Raw genomic sequence first — 12,515 nt, 5'->3', positions numbered from 1 at the left:
CAAAATTGAGGCTTCAAAAAATCGATTTTTTGTGTAAATTGTATATAAAAATCTTGGTCACCGACTAAGAATCAACTGGCCTACTACTTTCAAATGCATGTAACTTCAAAAATAATAGTCGTATTGACTTGAAATTTGAGAGGAGTTACTTGGCACATGTACATGAAATTTCCAAAAAAACATGATTTGATTTTATTTTGAAAATCGAACAAGATATAACTCTTAAAAAGGTCATTCCATGTGACGGCCTGTTTTTAGTGTTTTTTATGACCAGTAAAGAGAAGAATCTTTAAGTTTATTATCATTTATTAACATTTATTCCGACAGTAAAAATAAAAATTTTTAAAATTTTATTTAAAAATTTGGCAAACTCAATCGTAGGTAGCTCAACTCCCTTGAGGTCTTAATAAAAACATGCGCTTGCATGCTAATGAAATAAGTTTTAATAAAAATAAAAAGGAACATCTTCCGTACATTAACTAGTTAATGTTATGTGTCGATCGTCTTAAAAAATTGAGTTTTGAGTTAAACGCGTTCAATTGAAACTATTGTGGCCTGTTGGCATTTCGAAGTGTTTAACTCTTAGAATTTTACTCGGATCGACTTGATATTTTTATACTCTCGCAATATCGCATAACTAAGCCATAAATAAAGCTATGGAAATAAAGTTTTTGTACATATCTAGTAAAATACTTGAGCTACCTCCCATACAGAGGTTATGTTGAAAACTACTAAAAATGATTTAATTAAGTAAGGGAAAACGTCAGATATAGCCGCAGCCCCTTTCTAAAAAATGCCGAAATCGGACCATAGGTTTTCAATATGTTTTCAAGACCCCTATATATCGTACATGAGGAACTCGGTGCTTCTTACCTAATATTAGGGTTTCCAACTTTAAATGGACTTTATACCATATTAATAAAATTACATCAATAAATTGCGAGAGTATAATATGTTCGGTCGCCCCCGAACTTAGCCTTTCCTTACTTGTTTGTTAATATTTTAAAGATATTTATTAAATCCACCTTACCGATTAACACGAATTAATCATAAATCAAGTCAAGTATTATATTATAATATTAAAATTAAATTAAAATTGTTAAAGTAAACAAAAATCAAATTAAAATATTTCATATTGGTAGCATTTTCGAGCGCGCTACACGCTTTCTATATTCATATACACATCAACGTATGCTCCACATTCTGTATCATAGCATATATGTACATACATACATACATACATACATATAAGCTAATGGAAACCGTTGCTTGCTGATACTAGCTTAACACGAAAGGAAGAGCACAGCAAACGAAAAAGAGCTCGGCTATTTCCGTTCTTATCAAAAGGCTGCCAGAAATGAGCTTCCATAACTCGAACTCTTGAATTGGCGAAATAATTCAAGTTTCATACAAATGACCTTCCATAACTCGAAGTCGCTCTAAATTGTAGTTTTTTTTGTGGTTTATGGGGATTCGTGTAAGGGAAGTTCAACTGTATTTACATAAATTATTTTTATGTGTTGACAATTGAACAACATGGCAACACCCAACATTTATGTGTTGTGAGTTCGTGTTACATACTTTTGGGGTCAAAATCTGAGGCGTTCGCTGCAAGTAGGAGAATCAGTGAAAAATAACAGCAAATCTAACAAGTGAAAACAATCAGCACAAAACAAAGCCTATAACATGGCAGAAAATTAATTTAAATAGGTTTTTGAGAATTCATGCATATTGTGAAAACAATTTAGTTGAAGTAAGTGGAAAGTAATGGAAACGTGCAAAAACTGTAATCAATAATTAGAGCAAGGCTGTTACTGGCACACGCACACACACACTGCCACATTGCATGAGTTCAAAGAAATCATTTTACACGCATATATACTGACATACATACACTTACATACAAATGTATATGTTAAGTATATGCGTGTGTGTGTGTATGTAAGAAAAGGCCGTTGGTGAAGAGCGCGAGCGAGCGCATGCATATGTACGGTTATTCGGTTCAGCTTAGCAACATGCTGGCAGTAGCCTTTGGTCAGTAAAAAACTCAACCCACACACCACCACAATTGCGCTCACTTGCATCCTTTATATACTTATACGAAAAATTGCCACAGTAACAAAGTAACGGTAACAAATAGCAAATAAGTATATCGATTATATACGTATATGACGTTGCCATCGTGTTTGGCGTCGTCGTCGTCAGTTGCTGCAGTGTCCTACGTTCGGTGTTCAGTGTTCGAACACTCGCCTTTCGTGCGACCAACTGGCAACGATGTTGGTTTTTTTCCGATTTTAAACAGCCTAATCATCAAACGAAACAATAACAAAAAACAACACAATTTAATTTAATGAAACATTAGTGTATTAAATAAATAAATATTTTAGTTGCTACATACCATACATATACAGTTATACGGTATGTAACGCAGTATAGTTGCATACGAAAATAATATATTTCCAAAATATAACAAAAGCTTATAAAAAATATGTACATACATACGCAATGTATAAGACGTTTGGATTACTAAGGCATACCAGCGCAAAATCACAAGGATAACCGATGCAAAGCATTGCGAAAATCAGCACGCTAATACATATGCATATGTATAGCAAAGCACAAACGGATGTGCAAATAAGCGAAAAATTCAGCTTAATAAAAGTGCAAAGTTAATGTCTTTGACTTGAGTGGGGCGGAAAGAAAATAAGGATCCAAATGTATTGTAAAGAGCGACAATCTAACGGCGCTACCACTTGATCAGCTGCTGTAAAAAGGCATATGTATGTATGTATGTTTTTATAATAACTCCGCACATACATACATACAAGTGTGTGTAGATTAATGGCAAGGGTGTCTTTCGCTATTTGTGATTATTTTGTTATTGTGTGCCGACAGTTGTTAGTTAATTCACTTAATCCGCAAACTGGTGTGGCCTACAACAGATAAAGCTAGAAGTCACTATGTTCTTAATATTCGCGACAAAATCAAAATCAAGCGTCATTTGAGCCTATAACTTACGTCATATTTCCTTTAAAGGTAAGTGCATGCAAGTCTGTACACTTTTTTTATACAAACATATCACGAAATGCATGTACACATGGTCCAACCAAAACAAAATTTGCTACAACACAATTGTGGTTTAACAATTTAACATGGGTTGGGTATTTTAATCCTTCAATACCCAAAGTGCACACGCTGTCAGCTCTCATATTCAGCATCAGACAAAACATATTGTACAGATAAATCAACGGAAATATTGCTGAATGTTGCTCTGCCACATATATGTATGTATATAAGAGCTGATCCATTTCGAGATTCCCTACTTTTGTAAAGAATAAACGCAAAAAACTCAAATTTAATGTGTAATGTTTATTATCATACGAAAGCACATTTTTGGCATTTATTTTTTAAAGATTAAGTCTTTCAAATAATGGCCGCATTTCGACTGGTTGTCACGCGTTGTTTTTCTCCAAGACCTGTATCGAAGCGGGGTTATCCCCCGCAGGAAAAAGTCTAACGGTGTGATAAATCATTAAATCCATTGATTGATGTGATGTGTGGGAAGTGGCGACGTCTTGTTCAAACCAAATGTCGCCGAGATCACGAGCTTCAATTTCAGGCATCAAATAGTCTGTCATAATGGCGCGACAACGGTCGCCATTATTTTTGAGGAAATATGGAGCCATATGGAATCATACTGACCCACAAACCACACCAAGGTGTTGTTTTTTCTGATTGAAATGACAGCTTTTGAATCTCTTTAGGTTGCTGGAACGAAGCGTATCCCAAATAAGGCAATTTTGCATGTTAACACACGCATTGAGCCAGAAATGGGCCTCATCGCTGAACAGAATTTGGCTCTAAAACGTCGGATCTTTTTGGAACTTTTCAACAGTCCATAGAGCGTAGCGTTATCGCTTAAACTAAATTAATTAATTTTTGAGGAAATATGGAGCCATATGGAATCATACCGACCCACAAACCACACCAAGCCGTTGTTTTTTCTGGTTGAAATGACAGCTTTTGAATCTCTTTAGGTTGCTGGGACGAAGCGTATCCCAAATGAGGCAATTTTGCATGTTAACACACGCATTGAGCCAGAAATGGGCCTCATCGCTGAACAGAATTTGGCTCTAAAACGTCGGATCTTTTTGGAACTTTTCAACAGTCCATAGAGCGTAGCGTTATCGCTTAAACTAAATTAAAATTTTAACTCTACTTCACAAAACACAACTTTAATAATTTAATTATAAAGCCCTGACGAATGACAGTTTCTCCAAATTATTTTTTTCCTGTTTTTACTCAACAATACATTAGTTCCTGATGTCATCAACGAAAAAGGGGTAAGCACTTGTTTTTGTTAAATATAAAAGTTTGACAGTTATTTATTAAGTGCCATAATCGCTGAGAGAGTACCCTAGCAACATTGACGCCGGTCTGGAAGCGGGTGAATAGTCCGTGGTTGACTTGCGTCAGAACGCTTAACAAGCTTCGGGTGAGATAGCCAAAAGGATCGAAAACGGTCCTTCCAATGTTAAGAAAACCGTTACAGATTGTTGCAATTATTTTCCTGTACCATGCCTTGCATCCACATAGAATACTTGTATGTACAACAGTCTCTTATGTATCTATCGCCACTCTGTTGGCGTGTCTTCCAATCACACAACGACCTGTTAGCACTCCTACTAGAGTTCTTTCAATATATTATTCCATACTGGTTACGTTTTTCTGCTTATTGAGCAAGTCATGGTTTGTTTGCACCGGAACATTTGGCTGAGTTCCGGTGGAATATTACATATTTATCAATTAAGTGCCTACAAGTGGTCTGGGACATGTACATATATACCCACTTTATTGGAAACCAACTGTTTTGTTGTGCCTAATCTGGCTAGAATTGATCTGATTGGCAGTTAACTGGAATACCACATTATTTTACTATCTTAGTGGAATTCCTTAGGATCCTCACTGATTTCAAAACCACGAGTGTGCTTGGGAATTTCCCTATAACCGAAACAGCCGCATCATCAGCGTAGGTCACAACATGTACTCCATGGGCATAGATGCATCGACAGACAACCACTTAACCTATGATCCAAAGAAGTGGTAATAACACGCTTCCTTGAGCTGTATCTGCTCATCATTGAAGCAAGTCGTGTTGAAATTATGACACTACCCAATAGCATATGTTCAATCAATTCCACTCCAGATTCAGAGATGTTCAGATCTTTAAGCGCACTCACAATGACTCTAGGAGGTAATAAAAAAATGCATCCAAATATGCCTCCCTAGTAAGATCCTCTTTGCTGCATTTTAGTTTCATAGCGTGATAGATATTATAACTATCTTATAGATTTTCGACTAATGCCATTTACCAACTCTCATGTTGCCAAGGGATATGTGTACCAAGTGTCATCAAGATACATATCTCAGTTTTACTCACGTTAACGCTTCCACGGACAGACGAACAGACATCGGGATCTCGTCATCCTAATCACTTTGGTATATATAGGACTCTATATCAAACTCGTTTACTTTTAGGTGTTACAAGCTACCGTTATGTGAACAACAATTTGTGTGTTGAAACTAGTGCCAATAACTTGACAGTTGGCACCTCCTCATCCTTATACTACAATTTCACCATATCTTATCGTATTTATAAATATTTTTATTATTATAGTACAATAGTTACGACATGCAACGCTTTTGTGATTTTTAGATTTACATTGAGACTTCACTACAGCGTACATTTGTCAGCGCACGTGGTCACTATGCGTTGATGCCGTTACCAACACTGCCGAACCACGCTACCAAAACATGATCTCACCGAATCCATCGAGTTGTAGCGAAAATGATCATCATATTCATCACCATGCGCACCATACAGCGACGGCCGGTTCGCAGACTTGCGGTATTAGCTCGGCGGGAGTAGCCAATAATCGACGCAACATGAGCAACAACAATGTGTGCGGTGCACGCTGCCGATCCTTGTTGGGCTATCAACCGCATTTGCAGCTTATTAATGATGCAAACATTATGGGTGGCAATAGTTGTGGGGATACTGGTGCAACTGGAGGCCGTTATAGTCCACATCCGAATGAGATGTTCATGCAGCATCATGGTAAACTCTCAATCCAATCGATTAGTGGATATGATGATTCAACGAATTGTTGCCTGCCGCCACCATCACCAGCGCCGAACAGTGATCGATATATAATGGGTTTAACATCACCGCAAGGTTCACAAATATGTGGACCATCAAGTAATGTGAACTGTTTGGACATGCATACAACATACGCTAATTACGATGGTGGCGTTAATGGTAGCGGACAGGCGCATCAAACTAACGGACAGCAACAACATCAACATAATCATCATACCGCACAAGCGCTTTCTTCATCTACATCACCGCTGCCCGCTGCTAGTAATTGTGCCACAAACTTATCGCAAAAGTACGTAGGCAGCATGCAACAGTGTGGTATTTCGCCGAATACACGATTTCGGTTATCAGACCGTTACCGCGAGGTGCCTACGCCTAAATCACTGGTACTGAATAGCAGCTCATCCACCATTGGCAGCCAAGGCACCTATGCTACGGCACCGGGCGAAGCCGCAACACAGCCTTCCAGTGCAGCACGTTATGCCGCGTCCGCACACTTTCTAACACAAAGCACACCGCTAGTGACAAGCGACACATACACCTACCTTTCGTCGGCCGTACATACGCCCGTCAAGCGCTATGTGCCGACCCCACCGCCGCCAAATGAACTATACACTGACATATCGATACAGCCGCCTACACCGACACCGCAAACTTATATGAACAAAAGCACGAACAGCTGTAGTGAGGTCAACGGTGGCGTCAGCATCGGCGAAAATGGCACAACGCAACATGTCAACACGCTACCGTTCCGCTTTCGCATGAAATGCTGCGCCAATGATCTAACAAATCCGACGGTGCTGCAGGCAGCAAATACAAATACCTCGCACTTGACGCATAATCTTGAGCATCGGCCACTCTCAGTGACCGACTACTATGCCACATCGCCACGTACGCGACCTTCATATGGCAATAGTACACACACTAGCCATATTGCGCACGGTGGTGGTCATACAGCCAATAACAACAATTGCTTCAATGGTGTTAACAATAGCAGCAATAGCATTGCTAACGGTAATACAAAATGCGCTGCCGCAACAGCAAAAGATGCTTCCATAATCATTTTACATGATCAACAAATACCAACAAATGGACACATGACATCGTTGTCCAAGTTGCATGCCACAACAAGTTGTATAACCTCTACGTCGCCGGCTTCTGTAGCAGCGACAGCGGTGTCGGGTGGCTCAAATGCTTTATGCGCCAGATCGTCGGCAGCCTCACCGCTGTCTATTGGAGCCAGCAATTGTAGCAGCATGTATGTAGTCGGCAATAGCCGCTTGAATATGAACGGCGTTGCACGTGGTGCGAATAACTCAAATGTGATAAATGATAGTAACGGCCGCATTTATACGACGCCCGTCCGCCAAATGGACGCTAACGCAGGCGGCAATAGTGGCGCGAATAACAGTAGCAGCAACATGAATGCTGGCGCCGGCGCAGCCACCACTTGTTTGCATTGTAACACAGTGCGACGTACAACTGGCGTGCATCAGACCACGCAAACAACAGGACCGATCAGCCCCATACCCATACAGCAGGTAATGGAGGGCACTAGTGCTGCGGTCAACAGTTGCAATGGCGTCTTTCTACAGAACGTGCTCGACCAGACATCTCTTACACTGACGCCTTCCACCAGCGAATCGCATATCTCTCCACAATCGCCGTCAACCAATGGTGCATCCAATTCGCGCATACTTTTTCGCAGAAAAGGCAGTGGTGGCAGTAGCAGTAACGGCGTAGAGCAATTGCAACAGCAACAGCAGCAACAACAACAAAGTGAACAAATGTATGTGGCACCGAAGGCGCTACATCAACCAATGCATGCAATAACAGAGGGCACGATCACGGAACACATTGGCATGGTCGGGAGCAGTGTCGGTCAAATGTGCAATCAGCAGCAGCAGACTTTGAACGGCAATCGACAACTACTGCAACATTCACCGATACAGTTGCATCAGCAATCGCCGCAGCCATCACCAATACAACAGCTGCCCATGGCGCAACAACAACAACAGCAAATTCAGCGCTTTTCGCGCAAAAAACGTTTCAGTCAATACATACGCAAGGAAATAGCACGTTTCTTTGGTGTAGACGCTAGTACGGAGGCAGAGGAGTTCATTATTTGGCAAGGACGTCAAAGACGTTTAGCGCTCCGCAGATTTGGTGCATTGAAAAGCGAAATTGAGTTGCATGCCGAAATCAACAGCAGAAACACCAGTGAGCCCAATAACCACGTGAATTGCTATAATGGCAGCGGTGTTGGCACAAATCAACAATACCATCAACATCATTACCACCCTTCGGAACGGCCGGATATATTGCCAGCGCATGATGCGGAAGGCGACGACTCCGCAATCGAATATTCAACGCGACGACGTAATTTTTTATTTGCCGACTTCCAAGTGGGTGATCATGTCGAGCGTAAAGCCTCCGTAGCCACAATGATTATGTCTAGCCTAACTTACATCTTACACACGCTGAATAGACGGCATCCACGCAACTATCGGCAATGGTCGCGCAGCTTTGCGCAATCTCACATAAGTCAAATCATTGGTATTGATAACTCAGGTGACATTTTTGATGGCTTATCAGCGCTACAAGAAGACGAACTCTTCTTTGACTCTGCAGGAACTGAGCAGTCACTAAATAATGGCACGAACTGCAGCAGCAACAGTAATGGCACATTACCGCAATCGAATATGATGAGGACTGGTGATGGCGGTGCAACGATCGCTCATAACAATGGCGTGAAGATGATTGAACATCATCGACAAATTTACATGGGTGAACGCGTACATGGTTGGCGAACTTCGGCTGTAATGGGTGGCAGTGGGACACATTTGAATGCCAACAACACCAATGCCAACACAAATGGTGAACAAATAACTGCATCCATATTGCTGCAGCAAGCCTCAACCAGCAACAGTAATGCCGGTGGGCAACAACAATCAAGTAATGTTTGTAATAGTGGCAGCTCCCACCAGTCCAAGAAGTCAACGATCACTAGTCATAATGCCGCACCTTCACTGCCAAATGTACAATCGACAAACGGAACACGCGGTAATCGTATATCGGCACAACTTCTAGATGGTGTACTTGAAAATTCCCGTCGCTCGATACAGCGCAAAGTGAAATTGTTCACTGTTAATGATCTAGACGATCGTGCAGACCATCGACCATTTTTTACATATTGGATTAACACAGTTCAGATATTGGTACTCTTATTGTCGCTTATTTGCTACGGTATTGGACCTATAGGAATTGGTGTAGAACAAAAAACGGGACAGGTACTAGTTACTAGCCTTAGTTTGCAAACAGTGCAACACACCGAGCAGCGCAATATATGGATAGGGCCGCGCAATAACGATTTAGTGCATATGGGTGCGAAGTTCGCCACCTGTATGCGGAGCGACGTACGTATCATGGACGTGCTACTGAAGACCAGACGGCAGGAACGCGAAACAGCGTGTTGTATACGCAACGATGATTCAGGTTGCGTACAAAGCTCTCAAGCGGACTGCTCTGTGCGTGGACTATTCCCAACCGTAAGTAAATTTCCACTTTTTAAATATCCAAAGTAACAATGTTAGCATTTGCAATAAAATTATAATTATAAATTAAATTATAGAAGTCTATATCAACGTGGAAGAAATGGTCGCCTGGTGAATCTGGTCCAGGTGGTCGCATTTCGGGTTCCGTTTGTGGTTTGGATCCCAAATACTGCGATGCACCCGCTTCTATAGCACCGTATGAATGGCCAGATGATATAACAAAATGGCCAATTTGCCGCAAAACAAATTCATTTTCACAACGTTTTCGCTACAAAGATCACACCGCTGAACATATGGTGTGCGAGGTCATCGGTCATCCATGTTGCACTGGCGTTTATGGAGAATGTAGAATAACCACTCGCGAGTACTGTGATTTCGTCAATGGCTACTTTCATGAAGAAGCATCTTTATGTTCGCAGGTAAGATCAATAGGTGGAACAAAATAAAAACGTTCACTAATTTCTTATATAAGACAAGTTGAAAGCTTATTATTACCACCGATTAAAGACTCTGCTTTAGAGTTGCCTACAACGCGCAGAAAATAATAAAAATTTGGGCTTTTTTGGCAATAACTATAACAGCAAATAAAAAAACTTTGATAAAAATAAATTTTGGAAAAAACTGACGGTCATAAATGGAGGATATAAAAAAGCTATATCATGAAAAGAGCTAAGGCTGATAAAGACAAACTGATTACAGATTTGAATTCAGCGCACCCAAATTAACTAGAATCAGTTGATAAATTCAAAGAGGCAAATTGAGTGTTGGCCTGTGTAATTTAAGTCTAGTATAAAGTAAATTCAATAATTTTGTATTAAATTGAAGGTTTTATTTAGCACATAGAAAGATTCGATTTATGTCAAATATTCACAGTTTTGTTTAACAACTTGTTGAGATTTTGAAGATAATGTCATAAAGCCACTATTATGGAAGCATTCGTAACCAGGAAAGTCTATTTTTAAAAGTTAAAAAGTAAAATAATCACTTGGTGATGTCCTGGACTATAAGGTGCATGCAAAAGAACCTCCCAAACAAGCTTCCGAAGTTTCTATCGAGTCACTATCACTATGTGACGCCTTTCACAATGCGAAATATAAATGACAAATGTAGTCTCTTTGAAAATAACTGATTCTTTTTACTAGACCTATTAGTTTCGAAATTAAGGCCAATGCTCATATTTGTCCTTAGAGAAAAAATGCTATTTTGTTGATTCGCTTTGAAAAACAGTGAATAACTTATTTTTTCTATCAACATATATCTTATAATAATAATTTATTCAGTTTTGAATATTAATTAAATGAATAAACAACTTCATATTTACATATGAACTGATATCAATATCATCGGCGTACGCCAGCAGCTGTACACTCTTATAGAAGATTGTACCTTCTTGGTGTTGTTGATGGTGGCTCTGCAGCTTGATGAAAAGATGGAATGTAACGATTCTTTTCTCTCGGGTATTTTCCATGATTTGGCGCATGATGAATATCTGGTCTAAAACACTGAAAACATGTCTTCCGTCTATCACAATATAATCGATTTGTGGACGGCCATGTAGCTTGATGAATTTTCTTGGGCTGGAATTTGGTACTACAGACAACCATATTTCGGGCCCTAGTGAAGTTGATCAGCCTCAGGCGGTTCGGCCATGTTTCGTCATGGAGGCAGATTTTTCTGTCTAGTTGTGCCGAATACACCATCTTTAGCGGTGATAAATTAATGAAAACCGACGAGTTTAGTGTACGGGTGCCACACGAGTTAACGCGAAAATCCTCATGGACTGAATATTCATCTACATCACTACTAAAAAGCAAGAAAACCCGACTCATTTCTGAAGGAATGCTTATATATAAGTGGATTATACCTAAAATCAAACTTTTACTGACCTATACTGACAACAATTTGACGTCCAAAGCAAGTAATTGCCATAGTGACCACCAGAAGTGCAAGAGCTTGAGCTCTTTATATGTACATATGTCAAGCTTTCAACTTGGTCATGCATTTTTTATTTTTATTTTCATTTAACACTTACATACATATGTACATATTTAAAATTAAAGCGAAAATCGCAATAATTACAGATTTCGTGCTTAAACAACGTCTGCGGCATGTTACCATTCATCTCTGTTGAGGTGCCTGATCAGTTTTATCGTCTATTCACATCACTTTGCTTACATGCTGGAATTCTACATTTGGCTATTACTATCGTCTTTCAACATGTCTTTCTAGCAGACCTGGAACGTTTAATAGGTCCAATACGCACAGCTATTGTTTATATTGGCTCCGGACTGGCTGGAAATTTGACAAGCGCCGTTTTAGTGCCATACAAACCAGAAGTAAAGCTAAATATGATTTTACTTTATAAGTACGCATTTGAACAATAAATTTGGTATATTTAGGTTGGACCATTGGCATCATTGTCTGGTGTAATTGCATCGCTGATTGTGTTGCTAATACTTATCCACTGGAAGCAGCTGCGTAAACCTCACGTTGCGCTATTTAAACTTATGTGTATAACAGCACTACTCTTTGGCATTGGAACACTGCCTTGGCAGCTAAACTTCGCTGGACTGTTGGCGGGCATATTTTGTGGCATATTCTTAACCATTGCGCTGGTGCCATTTGTCAGCGTCACCAAATATGGACGAAAAGCAAAGGTTTTCACATTATTGTTCATACATATATGTAGTTAATCCGAAAAATGTGAGGTCTTGAGTCCATAAGTAGTGTATGGAAATAAAGGTTAGGTTAGACTGGTGGCACAACAGGCCTCGCATATACCAGTTATGGTCCTTAGCGATACC

At 39.9% G+C, this 12,515-nt stretch overlaps 1 protein-coding gene across 6 annotated transcripts in view; it reads left to right on the top strand.

The window, feature by feature from the left end:
- Positions 1–1,399: 1,399 nt before the first annotated feature.
- Positions 1,400–12,515, top strand: part of LOC105219998 (inactive rhomboid protein 1) — a 30,221-nt gene continuing 19,105 nt past the window's right edge. Inside the window, exons 1-6 of one of the 6 annotated variants that reach the window (XM_054235329.1) lie at positions 1,418–1,753; positions 4,318–4,343; positions 5,717–9,705; positions 9,789–10,130; positions 11,793–12,047; positions 12,111–12,368. In XM_054235329.1, coding sequence (XP_054091304.1) covers positions 5,815–9,705; positions 9,789–10,130; positions 11,793–12,047; positions 12,111–12,368 — 4,746 coding nt within the window. In that variant the 5' untranslated portion in view covers positions 1,418–1,753; positions 4,318–4,343; positions 5,717–5,814. Of the gene's footprint in view, positions 3,037–4,317; positions 4,344–5,716; positions 9,706–9,788; positions 10,131–11,792; positions 12,048–12,110; positions 12,369–12,515 lie in introns of all 6 variants that reach the window. The other 5 variants (XM_029045516.2, XM_029045518.2, XR_008472102.1 and 2 more) reach the window with 5 other exon arrangements.

The sequence above is a fragment of the Zeugodacus cucurbitae genome, chromosome X (genome assembly GCF_028554725.1).
Source record: "Zeugodacus cucurbitae isolate PBARC_wt_2022May chromosome X, idZeuCucr1.2, whole genome shotgun sequence".
Lineage (NCBI taxonomy): Eukaryota > Metazoa > Arthropoda > Insecta > Diptera > Tephritidae > Zeugodacus > Zeugodacus cucurbitae.
The sequence above is the reverse complement of the archived record's forward strand: the minus strand, read 5'-3'. Positions and strand labels throughout refer to the sequence as shown.